We start from the raw sequence: 23,597 nt of genomic DNA on the forward strand, positions 1-23,597 counted from the left end.
GCAAAGGGTGCCTCCGGGCACCGTCTTTGCCCGTTAATAACACGGGCTATGAAGGGGGTAGAAACACAAGACTATGCTCCTAACTCCATCATCGGTATACTGTCATTTTGAGCCCTGAACCACCGTGGTGCCACCCCGAGAAGTGAACCGGGAGTAAACTCAATATACCGGGAGTTCAACATGCGTCAAGTGCTTAACTTCACCCCGAGCAGTGTCGACATCGATGGCTGTCTTCAATCGACTCCACTTAAAGTGATTTACGATCCCGCCCCTCTCCCCTGTCCGGACACATTTGAATTTTCACCGTAAGCCCCGTTAAAACGAAGTTATTAACCCGCAAAGAGTGTGCCCCGGGCACCGTCTTTGTCCAATAATAACACCGGCTAGGAAGGTGGTAAAAATACAAGACTATGCTGGCTCACTCCAACATCGCTATACGGTCATTTTAAGCCATCAACCACCCCGCTGGCACCTCGGGAAGTAATGTTTCGAACCCCGAGAGCATGCATAAATGTCTATCCGAAAAGAGTACACTCTCCTCGGCCTCTGCACGCGCCTCTCCTCGGTAACGTGGAGGTACGAAAAGCTTACAGCACCGTGTATTCCCAGGCGGTCTCCCATCCAGGTACTAACACAGACCTCCAGTACGAAGCCAGATGTCTGAGGCCCTGAATATATTGTTCTTTCAGCCTCAGTAGACGGGCCTCCAACTCCCTCCACGGAGGGAGCGGGGAACATAGGACCCTTTTTCTGGAGCGGGGAACATAGGACCCGGGGAACATAGGACCCTTTTTCGGAAGCGGGGAACATAGGACCCTTTTTCGGAAGCGGGGAACATAGGACCCTTTTTCGGAAGCGGGGAACATAGGACCCTTTTTCGGAAGCGGGGAACCGGGGAACATAGGACCCGGGGAACATAGGTACGCTCCCGTTCGAAGCTAGCATTAGGTGCGAGGCTGCTCGGTTAGCCCATTAGCGGGAACATTATTTGTTTCACAAAATAGGCTGATTTAGTTGACCATGAACATCAGACTATATTACGAATGTTCATCTAAAATACTCTATACTGAGCACTGGTATAAGAACATGAACCAGAGAACAGCAGTAAATGCAATAACCCACAGTCGTCGCTGATGATGTTGCATTTTCGATTTGGATACGCTTACGGGATTAAAGGGCCGGGCGCCGGGCTAAGAGACAGTGAGGAAGAGGGATTTCCTGAAATCCAAATGTCCCGCGAAATTCGGACCAATCACAAAACTGTTTTGCAAGCGGCCCGCCACGAATAAATGCATATAGAGGAAACACTGAGTAACTTATATACAGTATATGAACCTAACACAAGAATGTAAACATATTGCAGGGTTATAGAACATTGCACTATTCCCTTAGTTATTGCACAGTAGTTTCTCGTATTGCACAGCTGGCGGGGGGGGGGTTACAGAGGGAATTTCTGTTTAGTTTTTCTTAGACCTTAGCCGAGTTTAGTGCACTTATGGCCCTGGGGAAGAAACTGAACTTTAGTCTGTTAGTCCGGGTGGGCATGGTACTGAAGCGTCTGCCTGAGCGCAGCCGTGTGAAGTGTTTGTTGCCAGGGTGACGCATGTAGGTGTGTAATAATAATAATAATATCTTAGATTTATATAGCGCCTTTCTCAAACCCAAGGACGCTTGTTGGGAATAGTGCAATAATGTTCTACTACAACTGTACTAAGCTCCGAGGACGTGTGTTGTTTTTAAAACTATGAAATCTTTTCACAAAAGCTGTCAGATCCCTTGTTGCCTTTAAGACATCCACCACCACCTCAGGGTTTAAAATGTATATACTGTACATACAAGCAGATAACTCACCAGAATTGCCATACACATGTAGGCCTATATATAGTACGTACATTGATGGAGAGGCAATCATAACTGAGCTCATATATACACATACAAAATAAAAGGGAGAGAAAAAATAAAATAAAGGTAATAATAAAAACATGAAAACTGATTAAAAAATATATAAAATAAAAATAAATAAAATAAAGAAAAGGGTACATTGCAACAGATACATTAATTATATCCAACTCCTACTCTACTCCTGGTCAATTCACACACCTGTTCAAATGGTTTATTACAGAGTTTACATTTGTTCACGCCCAGGTTCGTCCATCCAGTGTGATAAGTCCTTGTCCTCCAGATATTTTATGAATGGGCCCCAAATACTTTGGAATCTTTCCTGCCTGTCTTTGAGTGTGTATGACATTTTCTCTAATGGTAGACACCGAGACATCTCCCTAAACCATTGCACAATACTTGGTTTACCTGTGCTTTTCCACGTTAGTGCTATTGATCTTTTGGCCTGTAAAATACACATATCCATAAAGATCTGTTCACTGCATTTCATCCTGTGTCCCTCTGGGTAAATGCCAAGAATAAACAGCTTAGGCTCAACAGTAATTTTAATTGACAGAATGTCCTGTATTATTATTCCAAGTTCTTCCCAGAATTCTTGAATTCTTGGACATTCCCATATACAATGAAAAAATGTACCCTTGTCCTCTCTACACCTGTTACATAAGTCTGGAATGTTGGGGTTACATTTATTGAGTTTTTCTGGTGTTATATATACTCTCATTATCCAATTGTACTGTAGAAGCTTTAAACGAGTGTTAGCGGTCTGGGTTTGAGCTCTTTTGCATGCCTTGTTCCATTTTTCCACTGATATTTCCTCTTGAAGGTCACTCCTCCATGCTTTCAATTTGGGTTCTGAAGATTCTAGTGATCTAGCAATCAACAAATCATATACATCCGAAATAATTCCTTTTCCGAAAGGATTTTTAATTAAAACTTTCTCCAATGAGGATAGAGCGGGTATGGCCAGGGAGTGATTTTGATTAGAATAAATAAAGTTCCTGAGCTGTAAGTACTTAAAGAAATGCTTGCGAGGGATAGAATGTTTGTTTACTAGAATTTCAAATGATTCCATATGCTCATCCTTTGAGTCGAAGATGTCATTAATGTGTGTTATTCCTTTGTCAGCCCATAATGTAAAGCCCCTGTCTGCCATACCTGGCACAAAGTAATTATTGCCCCAAATGGGACTATAGCGAGAGAGAACAGGTGTTTCCGACAAGTATTTTTGTACCTCGTACCATACAGAAATCATGGCGACCAAGTAATTTGATCGGACAAGAGGAATTCCATGAGTGCTGATCAGATTTCCTGAGCATATTTACGAACGCACCCTGTGTGTGCATGTGTTACAGTACGGCTAAGTTAGTCCCCCACACTCACATCAGGCTCCCATCTCTGGAGCTCCTTCATCAGGACGTGGAGGCGGTAGTTCCAACCCAGCACCTCTAGAGGGCAGTGTTTGTACAGCTCCTGGTTGGCCTCCAGCAGTCCCTGGGCCAGGATGTTGTAGGACATGACAGTGAAGTCAAAGCAGGCCTGGGGGAGGTCTTGGCGGGCTCCCTGGGGAGGCTCTGCTGCGGCGTGGCTCTCACCCAGGTCCTCCCACATCCTCCACATCTCTACAGAGGAGGCAGAGAGGCATGTCTGGTGCACATGCTAACCCCAATACTGTGGTACCAGTGATGTGAGCACGACAGAACGCACTTTGAATTGCCCCTGTTGTATGAAATGTGCTATACAAATAAACTTGCCTTGCCTTGCCTTGCCTTGCCTAGGTCTAACCTTGCCTTGCCTAGGTCTAACACACTAGATTCATTCTCATTTGGTGAGAATAACAAGAACTCCCCAAATGTTACAAATATGCAGTTGTTGTGAATTGACCAGGAGTAGTGTAAGGAGTTGGATATAATCAATGTATCTGTTGCAATGTAGGCTACCCTTTTCTGTAGTTTCCTTTTTTTTCTCTCCTTTTTATTTTGTATGTGTATGTATGTGCTCAGTTATATTATTACATCTCCATCAATGTATGTACCATATATACTTTTGTATGGTAATTCTGGTGAGCTATGTGCATCACGCAAAAAAAACACCTCACCTTCATAGGGATGGACCCTCTCCTGCAGTGGAGGGTAGTAGCTCATCCCAGGGTACTGCCATGGTGGGTAGTGGGCTTCATCCCTGAACTGACTATGGCCCTCCACGGCCTGGCTACCGTGTGTCTCTGACTCAGCCAGGAGGGTGACCAGGTCCAGCGGTTCCAGCGGCGGAGGAGGACCGCAAATCCCAGCATGCAGTTCACCTAGATCTATGGGTTGATCCCAGCATTCCTCTGCCGCGACCGCACAATCGTCTGCCTGGGTGCCAACGTTCTCCAGTACCAACGCCTTCAGGGCCTGGGTTTGGGTCGGTGCTGACTCCCCCATGGCCAATGTCTCTGTCTGTCCTCCCAGAGGGCTGATGACGGTGGTCCTCCCTGTCTCCTCTGAGGCGCTGTCCTCTGTCCTGTTGCCTGATGGATCTTGTAGTTCTGCCGTCTCTGTCGATAGCTGTACCTGTGCTACCGGGCTACTCTTGTTAGGGTCGACAAGGGTGAACTCTTCCACCTTCTCTTCCTCTTCCTCCTTCATTACTTTACACACTCCACCTGTCCCGCTCTCCACTCCCGGTGCTCCCTCTTCCAGCCCGTCCCTTGTCTCTCTCCTGGCCTCCTCCTTGCCCTCCGAGAGCCTCTGATCCAGCCGGGCTGTGTTCTGTGTTCTGGTAAACCTCCTGGATGGTACAACTCCTCCACCATCCCAGACTTCCTTTCCATTAGTGCACACAGAGGGCGGCTTCCTCACGGCGTCTGTGTCAAGAGAAGTGGTCGGTTGGTTGGTGACTTATGGAAGATAGATAGATTTGTCTGCATTCATTCAAATCACATAATTTCATTAATCACATCTAAGTATTTTTTTATGCTTGATTCCAACATCTGTCAGACTGATATTGATCAATTTATCAGATTGATATGCAACAGTGGTTTTAAAGTCATGCATGGCTTAAAAGTGAGGCTAGGTGCACAATCTCCTCTACTTCCTGAAAGGCACCTTGCATGAACATATCCTGTCTCACTTTATTGGTTTAATTGATTAATCAGCTGTGCACTGTGTGTTCCAACAGTTTACCGCACAGCTGATTAATCAATTAAACCAATAAAGTGAGACAGGATATGTTCATGCAAGGTGCCTTTCAGGAAGTAGTGGAGATCGTGCACCTAGCCTATTATTTTGACCTGCATCAAAACATCAGCACGTGGTCATTTCATGACATCATGCTGGGAGTCTCGACTTCATCGCTAAAGGGCTGAGTTCGTAAATTCGCTCTGGAAATCTGATCAGCACTCATGGAATGCCTCTTGTCCAATCAAATGACTTGGTCCCTTTATGACGTCGAACCCAGTGTGCGCTCCGGGGCCCTCAGAGAGACTTTACGAACGCAGCCAAAGTCAGCTGGTCAGCCTAAAACGTCAACGCCATGCGTCGCAGTGTGCTCAGGCTGAAACGGGCCTGAGATGTGGGACATGCGACATCGTAAACATGTAATTTAATTGACGTTTGACTTAAAAAGACGAACGATTAAAACAAAAGATATCTGCAAAAGCGAGACAGACACCTGCAACGTTTTGTCAATCATGGCTGCATAGCTGGATAGCGAGCATATCCTGCTCACTGTGCAAATGTTATGGTCATGCAGAGCAACGACGACAAGCAATGTTTAAACTTCCAAGTTGCTCTCTTACATATTTCTAACCTCTACTGGGTGTAGTGTTGGTTTGAGGTTTACCTGAGACGCGGTTTAAAAGCCATGTTAACGGGTAGAGAACGTAAAACATCAGGCTCCCTATCATTTTTTCTGCTGTCAGTCTTCTTCTTCTTCTTCTTCTTCTTTTTTCAATTGGCGGTTGACAACCAAATGATGTATTACCGCCACCGCTGGACTGGAGTGTGGCACAGGACTTGCTTCTTAACTTTACTAACTTAAATTCTTTTTAAAAGCCCTGTTTCCCTTAAAAAGAAAAACAACAACTTTAAAATCTTCCCTTCCCTTCTCTGTAAAATATATTTCATCTCAAATACTTCTTTATTTTCCTCCACCTGAGCAATAAACCTACGCCTTTCGTTATGGTACTTTTGGCAGTGTATTAAAACATGTTCCACTGTTTCTGGTCTATTCCATAGACACTGCTCACAGTTGCCATCTGCATGCTTGTTTATTAAAAACAGGGTACTATTTAAATTGGTATGTCCAATCCTTAACCTGGCCAGCACCACCTCTTCACGCCTGGACCTGCATGTACTATTATCCACCCTCACTTTTGGTTGAAAATAAAAAAGGTGTTCTGCTGTCAGTGACGTGGGCGTGTCTTGAAAAACGTTATTCATAGCCAGATAATTCAACCAACCCGAGTGACTGACTTTATTCCCCATATAATAATAATACAATTTATTTGTATAGCACCTTTCCTGCAAACGTTGCAGCTCAAAGTGCTTTGACATATCCACACAGCATTAAAACAATAATAGAACAATAGTAATCAATAAAACACACAATAGCAATAATATAAACTACATAATTAAACAAGACTAAACATAGGTATGTGCTAATATTTCCTCCAAAAGAATGCACCTGCACTCTCTTTTCTTTACCCTGGGTGAGTGGTGAATTTTTCATGTCACTATTCATGACACGTTCTATCTCTAGGGTCATATTACAGTGTTGGACAACACAGGTAAGGTATTCTATTACGCTGTTCTTCTGCCCAGTGTCAGCCCCTCACAGACACCAAGACATACGGTTAGATGGGAAGTGTTAAAGTCATATAATAATGTTGAAGAATGTCAGCAAATGATCTGAAACAGTAGATGTTAACTTCTGGGACTGGATCCTGTGAGTCTGCTACACAGGAGGGGACCCATGTCTACCCTGTCTGTCGAGTCCCTCTGCCTGGAGGATGATGAGAGCCTGTCCCCCACGGAGCCACCAGACCTGGAGGATGATGAGAGCCTGTCCCCCACGGAGCCCCCAGACCTGGAGGATGAATGGGACACAGACCTGGAGGTTGAAGGTACTCCCATTGAGATTTAAGTAAAGGAATGTGAAGGGAGGGTATCCTCAGAAATGTGTGTATTAGTCCAATAGAATATCATGTACAAGTTTCAAGTTTTATTGTTACGTCACATTACACAAGTGTAAGAGAGTAACATTCTTAGGCTTCGGTTCCTGACATTGCAGAGATGTATAAGACAATAAGGCAACAGGCATAATTCAAGAAAAAGTTTAAAAAGTGACAATTGTACAGGACATCAGTGACAATATATATATATGAATGAATATGGATGCATGAATGAATGAATATGGATGGATGGATGAATGAATGAATGAATATGGACAGTTTATGAAGTTATTTTGGCTACAAACCTTCTCACAATGTATTGTTACAGTTCATTGGTTTGGTGCGTGGTATTATCCCTGATCGTTGTTGACATCACTTGTTTCCGCTGTCAGAGGTGAAGAAGAGTAGTAAGGCCCCCTCCTCCACTGCTGACATCTACCTCCAGGCCTGCCAGCTGGTGGGGGTGGTCCCTGTCTCCTACTTCATAAGGAACCTGGGCGCTGTCACCATGAACATCAACCACCACGGCCTGGGACCCCTGGGGGGCAAGGCGCTGGCCATTGCCCTCGTGGTAAGTCTGGAGGGGGTAGTGGTGGCCTAGTGGTAAGTCTGGAGGGGGTAGTGGTGGTCTAGTGGTAAGTCTGGAGGGGGTAGTGGTGACCTGGTCTAGTGGTAAGTCTGGAGGGGGTAGTGGTGGTCTAGTGGTAAGTCTGGAGGGGGTAGTGGTGGTCTAGTGGTAAGTCTGGAGGGGGTAGTGGTGGCCTGGCCTAGTGGTAAGTCTGGAGGGGGTAGTGGTGGTCTAGTGGTAAGTCTGGAGGGGGTAGTGGTGACCTGGCCTAGTGGTAAGTCTGGAGGGGGTAGTGGTGGTCTAGTGGTAAGTCTGGAGGGGGTAGTGGTGGCCTAGTGGTAAGTCTGGAGGGGGTAGTGGTGACGTGGCCTAGTGGTAAGTCTGGAGGGGGTAGTGGTGGTCTAGTGGTAAGTCTGGAGGGGGTAGTGGTGACCTGGCCTAGTGGTAAGTCTGGAGGGGGTAGTGGTGGTCTAATGGTAAGTCTGGAGGGGGTAGTGGTGGTCTAGTGGTAAGTCTGGAGGGGGTAGTGGTGACCTGGTCTAGTGGTAAGTCTGGAGGGGGTAGTGGTGGTCTAATGGTAAGTCTGGAGGGGGTAGTGGTGGCCTAGTGGTAAGTCTGGAGGGGGTAGTGGTGACCTGGCCTAGTGGTAAGTCTGGAGGGGGTAGTGGTGGCCTGGTCTAGTGGATATAGTGAGTTGGACTGGTGAGCATAAGGTCTGTTTCGAGACACATTATACAGGTAAACATTGTTTTTCACAATATGTTTATTGTCATTTTCTTATTTTATAACACCAAAACGTACAATAACAAAGACCAGAAACACGGACACACACACATACAACTTGCATCAATATTGGATCGAATACAAAGAAAACCATTTCTCTACTTTGTATAAAATATTCTCAGACAAGGTACACATGATTGACTTGTTCTATCCATAGGTTATGGTTATGTATAGAACACAGAGTTCACAGAGTAGAATCAGAGTTCTACCTCCACCAGCCTCCCATGTTGCATTGGTAGAATTGCAATGGTACAATCAATGTGGTGATTTAGTATTTACATTGCAACAGCAGGGTATGACTAGACATTCTACAGTCGATAGTAGTCCACAGTCTGCCACTAGAGGGTGTAAGTGACTTGCAGGTCACTATGCTTTCATAGTAAGGCTATGAATCTCTATTATTAAAGAAAATGTTCTGTCTTTCACATAGGATTTGTCCAACAATCACCTACAGACTGCAGGTGCTGAGTGCATTGCAAAGATGTTGCTGGACAACATTTCCATCAAATCCCTCAAACTATCAGGTAGACCAAATACATGCAGACTCAAAACAGAGACAGTGAATTCAAAAGATTGCATTTTGCCATTGATTATTTATAATCTTTTAACAGGAAATGGATTCATAGAGGATGATGCTAAGTATTTAGCAGACGCTCTTTCAGTAAGTGAATAGCAACATTCAAACATATTTGCGACTATAACTAAATAGAGATTTATATAAATAGAGATTTGTAACTATGTGACTGGCGTTATGATCCGGCAACTTATATTATATTTCCCTTTAGATCAATTACAGAGTGAAGGAGCTGGACTTGAGCCATAACAAGTTCTGTGCGAGAGGCGGGGACCATTTGGGGCAGATGTTAGGTAGGAACATTATACAGAGCTTTATCTGTATATCTGTAGTTATTAGGGTTACAATCATGCAAGATGACAGCAGCTGGTGAAAGAGGGAACAAGTCGTCAACCAATCAAAATGTTCTGACTTTCATTCAGAAAAATTTAAATAAATTTCAACGTTGTTGAAAATCAATGACACACTCGCTAGTCAAGCCAAGAAAATGTTCATAAAAGTCTGAACATTTGGTCGGTTGCCGACTTTTTCCCGCTTTCACCAGCTGCTGTTGCAGATGTTAGTGTTTCGTGTCTCTCACTGGCTGCCCCTGGCATTGTTACCCCACAGCAAACAATGAAGGTCTGGAGGTGCTGGACCTGAGCTGGAACCATCTGAGGATGAAAGGGGCTGTGAGCTTTTGTGCTGGGCTCAAGGTAATGGATACATACACAACGCAGTCCCAAACTTAAAAGTTCTATTGACATTTTGGATAGATACATTCAGGAACTATCAGTTGAGGAGAAACTGGAAGAGGACGATGGTTCTGTTCATGTCTGCTGTTGTGGAAGACACCTCAATATGAAGGATGTGCACTATGAAGTCCATAAACAGGAAATGGTGAAGTGATTTCTATGATGAGATATATATTCTTCCTACCCATAGGTCAATGTGACCCTGAAACACCTGGACCTCTCATGGAATGGCTTTGGGAACGAGGGGGCGTTGGCCATGGGCGAGGCCCTCAAATACAACAACACCCTGGTGCACCTTGACCTCAACAACAACCGCATCACCAACGAGGGAGTGGACATGCTGTGTAGGGGGCTGGAGGCCAATGACACGCTCCGCGTCCTACTGGTAGGTGGTCATAATGGTTCCCCCAATTATGTAGACATATTTTGGTTCCCCCAATGGGTTCCCCCCTCAATAAAGTTGAGTCAAATCTAATCTTATCTAATCTAATCTCATGTTTTGTGTCCGTGCAGCTGGCGTATAACTCTGTGACAGTGGAGGGGGCTCTGGCTCTCATCAGCGTGGTGAAGAACACCCCTAAAACTGCCCTGGAGGAGATCAACATATCTGTGAGTTCTGTCCTTCCCTCCCTGACATGTTCTGGAGGGATCTCTGAACTAATCAGTCAAGTTATGTTGAAATCTAACTTACTTTAAACATGGGCCTTTTGACCTCTGACCTTCCATCCAACTACTTACCTACCGTACTGCAGTATGTGTGTTACAATAACAATGGGGTTCATTGACAAAGGTCAGCTCTCAAAAACAAGACAAAAAAGCTATAAAATGGGGGAAATATTACTTTAAATAAACAAAATGATCTGCCAAAAGGAAACTGCCAAGATACACTTAAGATTTCACTTGCCAAGATTATATTCTTAAAACAAGTAAAAAATAAATAAATCTTAAAACGAGTGCAGTCAGACCACAAACAAGCATATAATGCCTTCATTTAAGATATATAGGGCCGGTTTCGGAGACAAGGCTTAAGCCTAGTCCCAGACTAAAATGCTGTTTGAGCTGGCTTAACTGAAATTCACTTGCACAGACGTAGCTTAAAATAGTCGTGGATTAAGCCTGTTCTGGATTAAACAAAGCCGATTGCAAAATTGAAGATTAGAGCTACTCCAGGACTAAATTGGACTGAATTGAAGCTTAAACTAATCTGCCAAGGAGGCAGGTTTAACTCCCGCTTAGTAGGCTAGGCTACTGTTTGTGAAACTGAGCTTGGATTGTTTGGGAGCATGGACTATTTGGAATATCTAAATGAGGACCAACATGCACGACAAAGGCCAGCCAGACGAATACTGCTGGATAGGAGTGATCCATTGAATCAGTTTGATGAAATAACTTTTCGAGACCGCTTTCGTATGTACAAGGAAAATGCATTGGAGATAATTACTTTGCTTGAGCCTAGACTTTCCTCTCTGTCTCAAAGAGGAGGGCCTGTGTCCAATCAACTGCAAGTTCTGATCACTTTGAGGTTCTTGGCATGTGGAATCTTTCATCGTGAAACTGGTGATTTGTGTGGTGTCAGTGAACCAACTGTATGTAGAATAGTTCACAAAGTCTGCAGTGCCATTTGTGAACTGAGGAGTCTTTACATCAAGTTCCCTGATGCTGCTGGGCAAGCCAACTATAAAGTGCAATTCTATGAATATGGGCACTTCCCAGGAGTGATTGGCTGTATAGACGGATGTCATGTTCCCATCAAGTGTCCATCAACTCCTGATGCAGAGGAATACAGGAATCGTAAGAACTGGTTTTCAATCAATGTTCAGGGTGTATGCACTCCTAATTTGGAGTTTTCAAACATTGTTGCCCGTTGGAAAGGTGCAACCCATGATTCAAGGATTTTTCTCAACTCTTCATTGTGTGCACAATTTGAGAGAGGACAACATAGTGGACTACTTACTACTTGGTGATAGTGGATATGGTCAGAGTAACTATTTATTCACACCACATCTAAATCCCACAACAGCTGAGCAGCAAAGGTACAACAGAGCTCATATCCGTACTAGAGGGATGGTCGAGCGTATGTTTGGAGTATGGAAAAGTCGATTCCAGTGCTTACGAAATACGCTTCGTTTCAAGCCAAGAAGATGCTGCAAAGTGATCATTGCTACAGCTGTGCTGCACAACTACCTGAAGCAGCATGGCTGTCCTGATCTGCCAATGGAAGATCAGGATGATGCAGATGTGCCCATGGCAGAGGCAGCCAATGACCAGCGAGGACTTGCACACAGAGCTGCTTTCACAGTGCAGCACTTCAGCATTTAAATATGGAATGTATTCATTATGGTATAGTTTTGCTTGCATACTGTTTCTGTACAAAATTACAATAATGTAAAGCAAAATTAAACGAGTGAACCAAGGCTGGTTAAAATGTAGTTTGTGATGATTAATACTCACTCACACTCACATGCCAAATGACAATACATTTATTTTTATTTTTCACAATTCTTCATATTCACCATGGTATGCAGAATTCTTTTTTGGAGCATAGCCCTCTGTCCCAATTTCATATCCTGTTCAACCTCTAGAATTCTCATTTTTATTTCATGTTCTTCTTTTAAATATGCAATTTATGCTCATGAAATTCTCTGGCTAACTTTTCATGCATAGTTATCTTTTTTGGTCTCTGTTGATGGTAGCAGCTTCATCTCCCAGGGGTGCCATAGCAGATGTGGAGGGTTCAGGCTCGTTGTGAACTGGCTCTTGATTGGTTTCCTCTGGAAAAAAAGACCACTGTTAGAGAGAGAGAGAGAAATCGGACCTTGATGGTCTTTTAATGGCCACACACGGCAGTTTTGCACTCTGATCACACACATGCAAGTTTTTTAGGTGAACACACACACAAACACAAGCACATGCACTATCTTCGGCGGGTCGCCAGGTGGAAATTGTCCTCTGCCTTTGTAACCCATCCAGGCTGCCATTCCTCCACTGGCAGCCAGGGGCAGCGGTCGCCCTTTTGGCGCGGCTTGAACCGACGCCCGGCGCCCCGGGGACCAAGTAGCGTTCTTCACCATCGTGGTCAGGGACGGGTGTTCACTTTGGCATGTCTTTCCATGTGGGGTGAAGGAGACCCCTAGTGGACATGGGGGGAACATGCCAACCCCAAGCCACATATATGTGCCACGGCAACCAGGCTTTCACCCTTTTTGGACTCCCATCCAGGTTACTAACCAGGCCCAGCCCTGCTTAGCTTCTGAGATCTGACGAGATCAGGCTTGACAAGGTGGTACGGCCGCACAAACTCAAATAAACTAATGGACTCTTACTACAGTACTCTACCTGAGGTCCTAATGCACTCTGGGACATGGACTCTTACTACAGTACTCTACCTGAGGTCCTAATGCACTCTGGCATATGGACTCTTACGACAAACTGAAGCCGTACGGAATAGGGATCAATGGTTGCATCGATGGCTATAGTCGTTATGTGGTATGGATGGAAGCGTACACAACAAACAACGATCCAAAAGTCATAGCTGGATATTATATTCAAAGCATTGAAGGTGTTGGAGGATGTCCAGAGAGGCTGCGAGCTGATAGGGGCACAGAAAACGGACATGTGGAGAACATGCAGGTCTTTTTGAGAAGAAACCACCAAGATGTTTTTGCCAGAGAGAAAAGTTGTGTATGTTGATGCCTTGTCTGTCATGTCGAAGAGGACCACAGTGGAAATAGGTCTCTGACTTGTCTGTGTTTTATCCTCGTTAGTTATTGAGTGTCACGCTGTGATTTTATATATGTGTATTATGTCTTTTTTTAACACACAAATTAACATTCATTAGTAGTAGGACACAGATACATTTTACCATTACAAGACCCAATGAATAAACTGGTCATTTGATGTAAACGCAGTGACAAAAGACTACCGACAGAGGGCGACGTTGACCTAGCTACATCTCATTTTAATGTCGGTGAATTTCAGCTGTCCCTTTTGTCAAGAATACCTGCGGAGCTGTCTTTTTCAACATAATAATCACGGTAAGGAGCCAAGCCGAAATGTATAGGCCTATGTTTAAGCCATACTGCAAAAATATGACTACCTCTAATTTTTGGAATGAAGTTTTAATGTTAAAACCCACAATCGAATTATGTGAACAGGTGGTGTTAATCAGCTGGCTTTCTCAACAGAACGTTTCTAATACTCTCGCCATGTCGGTTTCTGCAATGTTGTGTGCCGCCTTTAGTTAGCCTATGACTTCCATTCAAACATTTCAATCTCATTTTGATATCTGCCACTTTTTAATATTCAGTAGGCTAAACCTGTTGTTGAACTTGAACCTGACTACCAACAGACAACGGTTCAGCCCATTGAATGTTTGGTCAATTCCGTCCATCGAATACTTGTTTGATGCTTCATTTCCCCCTGAAGTCGTCGTATTTGTAAACATGATATGTTTATCTCTGAATGCATTTATCACAGGAGAATGTCGTGTTATTGTGTGAATTTTTATTCAGATTTTTCTGTCAACATTCCATTTACAAATGTAAGATGAGCACATGCTAAAACAATTTTTATTTTATTTGAATAAAGCATGATTTAAAAAACAAAACAAATATAAAACAACGTTCATGTTAAAAACGAAAAGTGCATGTTGAGTATACACATTACATTTGACCACTTTTGGTGTCGAACCAAATAGTGTCCATGCGTCCGGGGGGTATTCCATCAACGTCGCTAAATGAAAATCCAGGCTTATTTTTGATAACTCTCGCGAGATTTATCAGAATATGCCTGGATATTTTTAAGAACTCTCGTGAGACCTGTCAGAATAAACCCGGATTTTCCTTTAGTGATGTTGATGGAACACCCCGGGTGATGCACGTGTAGGATGCAGCTGGATATACTTGAATAACAACAACAGCAGGAGGACAGTTGAACACAGAGAAGTTAGTCTGGCCATTGGTTCACATTGTTGTTTATGGTGTTTCACTTTTACTCCGCTATTTCAGCATCATGCAGGTAAGAATTGTATTTGATTAGATACACATTTTGCAGCATTTAGTGATCTCCGGTAAAGTGCCATTCGTGTAGTTAACTTAGCTAGCAGAGAATGAATGGCTGGCTACGCTGGAGAATCATCCTGTATTTGGACTGATCTGATCTCCTCGGGCTATGAAGTTTTTTTTTTTGAATTAATTTGTCTTTTTCTTTTCGCAGAATAAAGAGAATAGCGATCCTGAAGTGCTCCTAAGACCGGTAAGGGTTTCACCTCCACCGATATGTGTCAACAACTATAACAACTGACATAATGTAGCTTAGCTACTTCTTATTCCATTTCACATTTTAATGACTATCCAACATTCATTACTGGGCTTGCTTTCTCCTACTTCAGCATTGGCACCATTGGTTTCCTATGCTACTTTTTGAAACGCACCGTCTCTTTCATGTTATAAGCTTTGACACCTCAGTTCAGCTTTAACATGTGTAAACTGAGTCTGACTCCATTAAAATAACTTTCTTTCAGATGTTTTTATAGTGTTCAGACATTTTAAACTCTAAGCATTTGAGGTCTATTAGGTGTAATAATTAACATGTTTCTATGAGATGTCATTGGTTTCCTATGTTTCCTGAATTTACAGTGGTTCTCCCAACATTTGGCTGCACCCTTCGGCCAGCCTCAGCCATTGTGAGGCCGTGATTGACAACATGGTCCACAATTGCCCTAATTTCATCAGGAATCTGCCTATGTACTTGGCCTCTTCTTCCTCTTCCCCTGTTTTGTCCCCTCACCCTTCCTCCCCGCATCCTCGCCCCTCTTCCACGATGCTGACCTTCTATTTCTGTGTCACAGTATTGTCAAAATGGTACACACTATGTCCTGCTCGGTTCATATATGCTTGCCAATTGAGGGTTCATGGGACTCAGCTCTGAGTGACTGTGGAGAAGTGGCTTATCATTGGTTACAATCAATGCTTCACACTCCTCCTCATCAGTGAAAGCTGAGAGAAATAGTTTTTTCAGGAAAAAATGATAAAGAAATGTATAGAATTTGCTTGACAGATTTTGACAACTTGTTCAACATTTTTGGATGTAATGACTCAAGCAATGAAATGAGGACTATTAGTTTTATAGGGAATGACTATTAAGCATCCAAAAGTATAGTTCATTTTGACTGACATGACATAAGCAAATGATAATGTTATAAAACAGCAGAGAATTGTATGACAGCAATTGATGCATGTCCAAAAGCATTTGCAATTTGTTTGAAGGAATGAGAAACTGCTACTATGATGTGCACAAATGACTAAATGTTGTGGAGGTTGAACTAACAGTTATGAGAATTTCAATTCTGATCAGAGAAATGCACCAAAGCAATTGAGAAAAACTGTAAATGTTTACATTTTTTAGTTAGTAATTACAAAGGTTCCATCTCACAAAACATAATGCAATGTAAAAACTTTGACCCTCAATATCTCTGAACTACCCTAAACGGAGATAGAACCTTATCATTCTGAGCTCACGAAATGTCTTTCCTCAACACCATGCCTCCTCCAAAAATGTTATATATAAGATGGTCCCAGTGGAGGAACCTCTGATCTTCTATGATGATGTTGGAGAAGGTGAGAGGATTTGGGATTTACACAGCCCTGTCATTTCTTAAGCCAAGACGATGCAACAGCTGAGATGAAACTGCCTAGTTTCGAAACTGCACTGATCTAAACCGTATAAGATGATGAAACTAAAATGATCGTGCTATCTCCCTATTGCTAATTCCCTCACTGTAACAGCACATGTTAGCCAAGCTAACACCATTTTGCTAAATTCAGCCACTTCATTAGGCACTCCACTAATATACATGTTTATTCATTCCTAAATAGCCATATGTGTTTAATTTGCTCTGGAAAAACCCAATCACAGATTTTAGATAATTTTGCAATGTGAGTCTGGAAAATAAGTCGTAAATAAGTGCAGATTTCACCCCCCCAAAAATCTAAATTCTGAGTAATCTATTGGTTTTCTTCTCTATCCAATCAGTCGAATTGTAACGTTTGTAACAGGATGTTGTATATGCAGTTGAGTTACCATGGCTGGCATTATGGCCTGATTATGGCCTCAGTAAGTTTGGGCCAGTTTTGGGAACGAGGCACATGAGGTTTGACATGTCTTTAATTTGATTAAAAATGTATTGTTCAAAGCTGACCAGAAGTGATCTAACATCTGCAAATGGCCTTTTGTTTTCAGTACATGGAGGAGTTGGCGGATGCGCTGATGTACTGCCATGAGAGGAAGGTGGTCCATCGTGACATCAAACCAGAGAACCTCCTGCTCGGCTTCCGCGGAGAGCTGAACATCGCTGACTTCGGTTGGTCCGTCCACGCACCGTCCCTGAGGTGAGAGGTCACTGAAACCCATTCCAGCCGCAAACTGGACTGAGTCGATGTGTGCTGTGCAGTCAAGGTCTTGGCCACGGCTGGCTAGCTTACGCTCTCAGTCACTCACTGCAAATCTAACACCCCCCCCCCCCCCCCCCCTTAATGTTTTGAGTTAAGGTGTATTTCTATTATGTGGAGACAGTGGTGCTTTGTAGACAACTGTATGTTACCCCCCCCCCCCCCTCTAGACGCCATACGATGTGTGGAACACTGGACTACCTTCCCCCAGAGATGATTGAGGGGCGCACCCATGACGAAAAGGTGGACCTGTGGTGCATAGGGGTACTCTGCTACGAGTGTTTGGTTGGAAAACCCCCGTTTGAAACTGCCAGCGGATCTGACACGTACGAGAGGATCACAAAGGTTCACATATTTTGGAGGGAGACGGATTGAAAAGAATGTATTTTTGTCATTTAGAAACATTTGCTGACAAGTTGAGAATGAAAGCGTTATTTTACATCTCCCTTGCAATGGATATAGATATGCAACCAAGGCTGTTGTAGATAGTGAGACTGACTGATTACTGATTCCCTGGGTTGTAGGTGGACTTGCAGTTCCCCAAGGTGGTGTCTGATGGGGCGCGGGACCTGATCTCAAAGCTCCTCCGCTACAGCCCGGCCATGCGTCTGCCCCTGCAGAGTGTGATTGACCACCCATGGGTGCGAGCCAACTCACGGCGGGTCCTACCCCCAGTCTGCACTGCCAAGAAACCCTAAAGACAAGCACCCTGCCTTCGTCCCCGGGTGGGTGAAGGACTCATCTGGAGGGACTAACTGCCAGTTTTCACTGCCGTTTTTCTTCTTCTTCTTCTTTTTTTGTTGTTGTTTGTTTTACCCTGTTGGTCTACTACAGCTGTACAGTTTGTTGTCTTGTCTACATGTGTGGTGTCTGTCTTTGTCAATGTTTAGCAATTACGTTGTGGGATTTTTTGTGTTTTTATCCCTCCAAGGTTTTAATATATACGATTTCTGTCCAACTTGAAAACTCGAACTTGAAAGTAATAGTCAAAACGCTGCCTCGAGCAAACCAAAGTGCGTGAAGGGAAGCTTCTCTTTTACATTGCATTTCTATTAAATATATTTTCAAACTCTTGATTCTTGCCTATGATTTTACTTAGCACACACACTTTTTGTGATAAAAGAAAATGTTACTCTATAACAACCACTGAAAGTTACAATACAACAATTAAATGACAAATACACAATTCCTACTCACACCCCTACTTATTTGCAATATAATTTATGTTTGTTCTGTGTAAATCTGGAATGTAAATAATTGCTTAACAATAACATGAGTCTCTAAATGTTAAATGCAAATAGCATGTGACATGAAGCATTTAAGCTATTGAGAAGATGGAAAAACTCAGTTGTAGTGATATCGATGTCCGCGTCCTCCAAAGTGTCACTTTATATCCTGCCAGATATCAGTGATATTACATGGTATTTCACTTTCTCCATACTCTAAATATACATTCATCAAATATGTATTTGACCACGCTGTTGGATGTATGAATTGGCACAAAGACTGTGGCCCTGTGGGAGTAACAAGGTCTCTGTTGACACGCCTGGAGCAGTAGAGACCTTCCATGGGAGGGCCTGTCTTTGTTTTGTGAATGCCTTGTTTAAAAGTGCTTCATAATGTTTGGTTGTTTTGATTGTTGCCACTGTTGGCTATATGTTGATGCCTTGTCTGTCATGTCGAAGAGGACCACAGTGGAAATAGGTCTCTGACTTGTCGGTGTTTTATCCTCGTTAGTTATTGAGTGTCACGCTGTGATTTTATATATGTGTATTATGTCTTTTTTTAACACACAAATTAACATTAGTAGGACACAGATACAATTTACCATTACAAGACCCAATGAATAAACTGGTCATTTGATGTAAACGCAGTGACAAAAGACTACCGACAGAGGGCGACGTTGACCTAGCTACATCTCATTTTAATGTCGGTGAATTTCAGCTGTCCCTTTTGTCAAGAATACCTGCGGAGCTGTCTTTTTCAACATAATAATCACGGTAAGGAGCCAAACCGAAAAGTATAGGCCTATGTTTAAGCCATACTGCAAAAATATGACTACCTCTAATTTTTGGAATTGTAGTGACTACATTATGGGTTCATGTTCTCCTCTTACTGTTGGTTGTGTAGTGGGAGGGAACCAGTTCTGGCACTAGGGGCAGAGGGGAGGATTATTAACGTTGCAACTTCCTGTTTAGACACAACAGTTTTGGTGATCTATTTTCTGGTCCTGTACTGAGAGTACAAGTTGTTATTTTGATTAAACAGTTATCATTACGTTGCCTACGTCTTTCCTTTTTCCTCCGGCACTACACTGGTGACCCCGACGTGGATTTTTGTTAACGTAATTGTGTACAAAAACCAGCGAACGAACATTACAATCCTGCAAAATGTCCGGGCGAGGAAGACGTTCAAACCAGCGGCAGCCATCACCATCCCCTGTCAGGGTAACGCGTGGTGCGCACACTCCCACTCTCAAGCTACCAGAGTTCTGGGACTCAACGCCTGCTGCATGGTTTGCTATTGTAGAGGCACATTTCAACAAAAGTGACATCGATGACGACGACGACCGGTACAACCATGCTGTGGCAATGTTGGGCAGCTCCACCGCAGCTCGAGTGGTAGGTTTTTTGTCTGCTCCCCCGACGACGAACAAATATGAGCGCCTCAAGGCCCTGCTTCTAGAGACATTTGAACTGTCCACTGCGGAGAGGGTGCGTCGCCTATTTGCCATGTCGGACTTGGGTGACGAGAGGCCTTCTGCGCGCATGGAGAGGATGCTAAACCTGCTCGGTACAGAAGACCCCATGATCCTCTTCACAGAGCTGTTCATGCGCACATTGCCAGCTCAAGTTAGGATGGCGCTGGCCAACACCGCCATCATGGAGCCCCGCGCCCTGGCCAGGGAGGCGGACCGGTTCGTCTTGGCCATGCCTCAACGGTCCCCCGACCTGCTCGCTCCCGTGGCCGCCCCGCCACCCGACCGTCGCAGGAGAGCGAAGGATGACGCCAGACCTTCTGGCCAGCAGGGTAACGCTGCGGGCCATTGTTTCTACCACGCCACTTTTGGCGCCAAGGCCAAACGGTGCCGCTCACCCTGCACCTTCGGACCGACGGGAAACGGCGGGGCCGGCACTCAGTAGTGGCCCTGAGCGCTGGCGTCACCAACAGGCTGCTCTTCATACAAGACACCGCCTCTGGTCGCAGTTTCCTTTGTGACACAGGTGCCCAGTGGAGCATCATTCCGGCAGAGAGATCGGATGTGGCGAAGGAGGAGCGTGGTCCGCAGTTGGCAGGCGCGGACGGCACACCTATCTGCTCTTATGGCACTAGGGCGGTGGACGTGTGCTTCGGAGGGCAATGCTTTTCGTGGGATTTTGTCATAGCGGCTGTCACATTTCCCCTCCTTGGTGCGGATTTTCTGTGCGCCCACAACCTGTTGGTGGACGTGGGAAACAGGCGCCTGGTCAACTCACAGACTTTCGCTTCCTTCGCCTGTACGCAGGGGGAGGCGGTCTACAGCGGGTGGTCCAATACGCTCGCCGAAAGTGACCAGTACCTTCGGCTGCTCGCCGAATTCCCCGACCTTACCAAGCCCACCTTCTCCGCGCCCACGGTGAAACACGGAGTGGAGCACCACATCGAGACCGAGGGGCCTCCCCTCCACGCCAGGGCCAGGCGCCTCAACCCGGAGAAGCTGGCCATCGCCAGGGCGGAGTTTGCGCATATGGAGCAGGTGGGCATCGTTCGGCGCTCGAGCAGCCCCTGGGCGTCTCCCCTGCACATCGTCCCTAAGTCAGACGGCGGGTGGCGCCCATGTGGGGACTACCGCCGCCTCAACGACGCGTCCAAGCCTGACCGCTACCCGGTCCCACATGTCCAGGACTTTTCAGCGAACCTGGCAGGCAAACGCTTCTTCTCCAAAGTGGACCTGGTACGGGGGTACCATCAGGTGCCGGTGCACCCCGAGGACGTCCCTAAGACGGCCGTAATCACGCCATTTGGACTCTTCGAGTTTCTGCGGATGCCGTTCGGCCTGAAGAACGCGGCGCAGACCTTCCAACGCCTCATGCACTCGGTGCTCCGGGACCTACCATTCCTCTTCGTCTACTTGGATGACATCCTCGTCGCAAGCACCACGGAGGAGGAGCACCTGTCCCACCTCCGGGCCCTTTTCACACGGCTCAGCCAACATGGGCTGATTGTCAATCCGGCGAAGTGTGAGTTCGGACGGAACACCATCGACTTTCTCGGGCACCGGGTCTCCGCAGAGGGGGTGACCCCCCTCCCCTCGAAGGTGGAAGCTGTCGCTGCTTTCCCGCGCCCCAGCACAATCAGCGAGCTCAAGGGGTTCATCGGGATGGTAACCTTCTACTATCGCTTCCTCCACCACATCGCTCACATCCTGCGGCCTCTGTACGATGCCCAGAAGGGCAAGACTCTGAAGCAGCCGGTGGACTGGACGGCGGAGCGTGTCAAAGCCTTTCAGGACACCAAGGCGGCCCTGGCCCGCGCTGCCATGTTGGCCCACCCCTCGCCCTCGGCACCCACTGCTCTCACCACGGACGCCTCTGACTTTGCTGTGGGAGCGGTGTACGAACAGTGGGTTGGGGACGCCTGGCAGCCTCTTGCATTCTTCAGCCGCCAGCTGTCTCCCAGAGAGCAAAGGTACAGCACATTCGACAGGGAGCTCCTCGGGCTGTGGCTTGCTGTCAGACACTTCCGTTTTTTACTGGAGGGCCGCGAGTTTACGGCCTACGTGGACCACAAGCCACTCACGCACGCCATGTCCAAGGTGGCGGAGCCGTGGTCCGACCGCCAACAGCGCCAGCTCGCCTACATATCCGAGTTCACCACAGACATCCAGCACGTTGCTGGGAAGTCCAACCAGGTCGCGGATTGTCTCTCCAGGGCGGTGGTTGGTGCGGTCCAACTGGGTTTGGACTACGCGCGCATGGCTGCAGACCAGGCCGCCGACCCCGCCGTCCAGGCTCTCAAGTTGTCGGACACAGGACTGCGCCTAGAAGAGGTGGTTTTCGGTGACGCAGGGGCCACGCTCCTGTGCGACGTCTCCATGGGTCAGCCACGACCGGTGGTCCCCGCCAACTGGAGGCGCCCCGCCTTCGAGACGATACACGGCTTGTCTCACCCTGGTAGGAAACCGTCCTCACGGCTGGTGTCAGAGAAATTCGTCTGGCATGGGCTCAAGAGGGATGTGAGGGCCTGGGTAGACACGTGCATCGCCTGCCAGCGCGCCAAGGTGCATCGACACGTCAAGGCCCCCCTGGAGCAGTTCTCTGTGCCTGAGCGGAGGTTCGATCATGTAAACGTGGACCTGGTAGGGCCGCTGCCCCCCTCGCACGGATACACCTATCTCTTTACCATGGTGGACAGGACGACTCGCTGGCCGGAGGCAGTTCCGCTCTCCTCAACGACAGCCCCCGACCTGGCCCGGGCGTTCATCGCGGTGTGGGTCTCCCGCTACGGCACCCCTGCTGATCTCTCCTCTGACCGTGGCTCACAGTTTACTTCAGAGCTGTGGGCAGCGGTGGCGGAGAATCTGGGGGTCAAGCTCCACCGCACAACCGCCTATCACCCGCAGGCGAACGGGCTCTGTGAGCGTTTCCATCGATCCATGAAGGCCGCCCTTCGAGCCAGCCTCACGGACAGCAACTGGCTTGACAAGCTGCCGTGGGTCATGCTGGGGCTCAGGACAGCGCCTAAGGAGGACCTCCAGTCGTCGTCCGCTGAGCTGGTGTTTGGACAGCCGCTGCGGGTCCCCGGTGACTTCATTCCCAAGTCAACGGAGCCCTGGTCCGCCGCCGCTCAGCGCGCCTCCCTGCTGGACAGCGCCAGGACCTTCGTCCCGGTCCCGACTACGCAGCATGGTGTCCCTACTTCGAGGGTGCCCCCGGAGCTGCACTCAGCGAGGTTCGTTTTCATTCGTCATGATGGCCACAGGACTCCACTACGTCCTCCTTATGACGGGCCTTTCCGTGTCATCGAGGCCGGAGCCAAGAACTTCATGGTTGACATGGGGGGTAGGCCTGAGTGTGTGTCCGTTGATCGCCTCAAACCGGCCCACTTGGACCTTGAACTGCCCCTGGACTTGGCCCTGCCACCGCGCAGAGGCCGGCCTCCAGTCCTACCTCCCCTGCCGCGCCCTGGCCATTTCCCCCTCCGACCCCGACAACCCCCCGCAGCTCGCGAGCCCCCGGTCGTCACTGCCCCCCGTCCTTCCCTGCAGGAGGACGTGATGGGCGATGTCACACCTCCTCCCGCACCTCCTGACTTTACCTACGATCGTAGGGGCCGGGCCATACGCCCTCCTCGCCGTGAGGATTTCCAATATTGAGGTGAACACTGGGGGGGCTGGTGTAGTGACTACATTATGGGTTCATGTTCTCCTCTTACTGTTGGTTGTGTAGTGGGAGGGAAC

General features: G+C 46.5%; 2 protein-coding genes and 1 pseudogene across 3 annotated transcripts; all 3 read left to right on the forward strand.

Annotated features, from left to right (window-relative positions):
• Positions 1–6,852: 6,852 nt before the first annotated feature.
• LOC308164461 (uncharacterized protein) lies at positions 6,853–10,803 on the forward strand (the record flags this gene model as incomplete). Its single annotated transcript, XM_080538544.1, has 9 exons — positions 6,853–7,003; positions 7,444–7,622; positions 8,833–8,926; positions 9,014–9,063; positions 9,188–9,269; positions 9,586–9,671; positions 9,901–10,095; positions 10,224–10,319; positions 10,798–10,803. 9 exons carry the CDS (start codon positions 6,853–6,855, stop codon positions 10,801–10,803), a joined length of 939 nt encoding a protein of 312 aa, XP_080394670.1.
• Positions 10,804–10,993: 190 nt separating this feature from the next.
• LOC308164611 (putative nuclease HARBI1) lies at positions 10,994–12,029 on the forward strand (annotated as a pseudogene). Its single transcript has one exon. The product of its transcript is annotated as a putative nuclease HARBI1 (transcript).
• Positions 12,030–16,315: 4,286 nt separating this feature from the next.
• Positions 16,316–17,856, forward strand: LOC308164462 (aurora kinase B-like; the record flags this gene model as incomplete). The annotated part of the gene is made up of 4 exons (XM_080538545.1): positions 16,316–16,327; positions 16,950–17,098; positions 17,329–17,503; positions 17,683–17,856. 4 exons carry the CDS (start codon positions 16,316–16,318, stop codon positions 17,854–17,856), a joined length of 510 nt encoding a protein of 169 aa, XP_080394671.1.
• Positions 17,857–23,597: the final 5,741 nt, after the last annotated feature.

This window comes from Nansenia antarctica, assembly GCF_963989245.1.
Source record: "Nansenia antarctica genome assembly, chromosome: 8".
NCBI lineage: Eukaryota > Metazoa > Chordata > Actinopteri > Argentiniformes > Microstomatidae > Nansenia > Nansenia antarctica.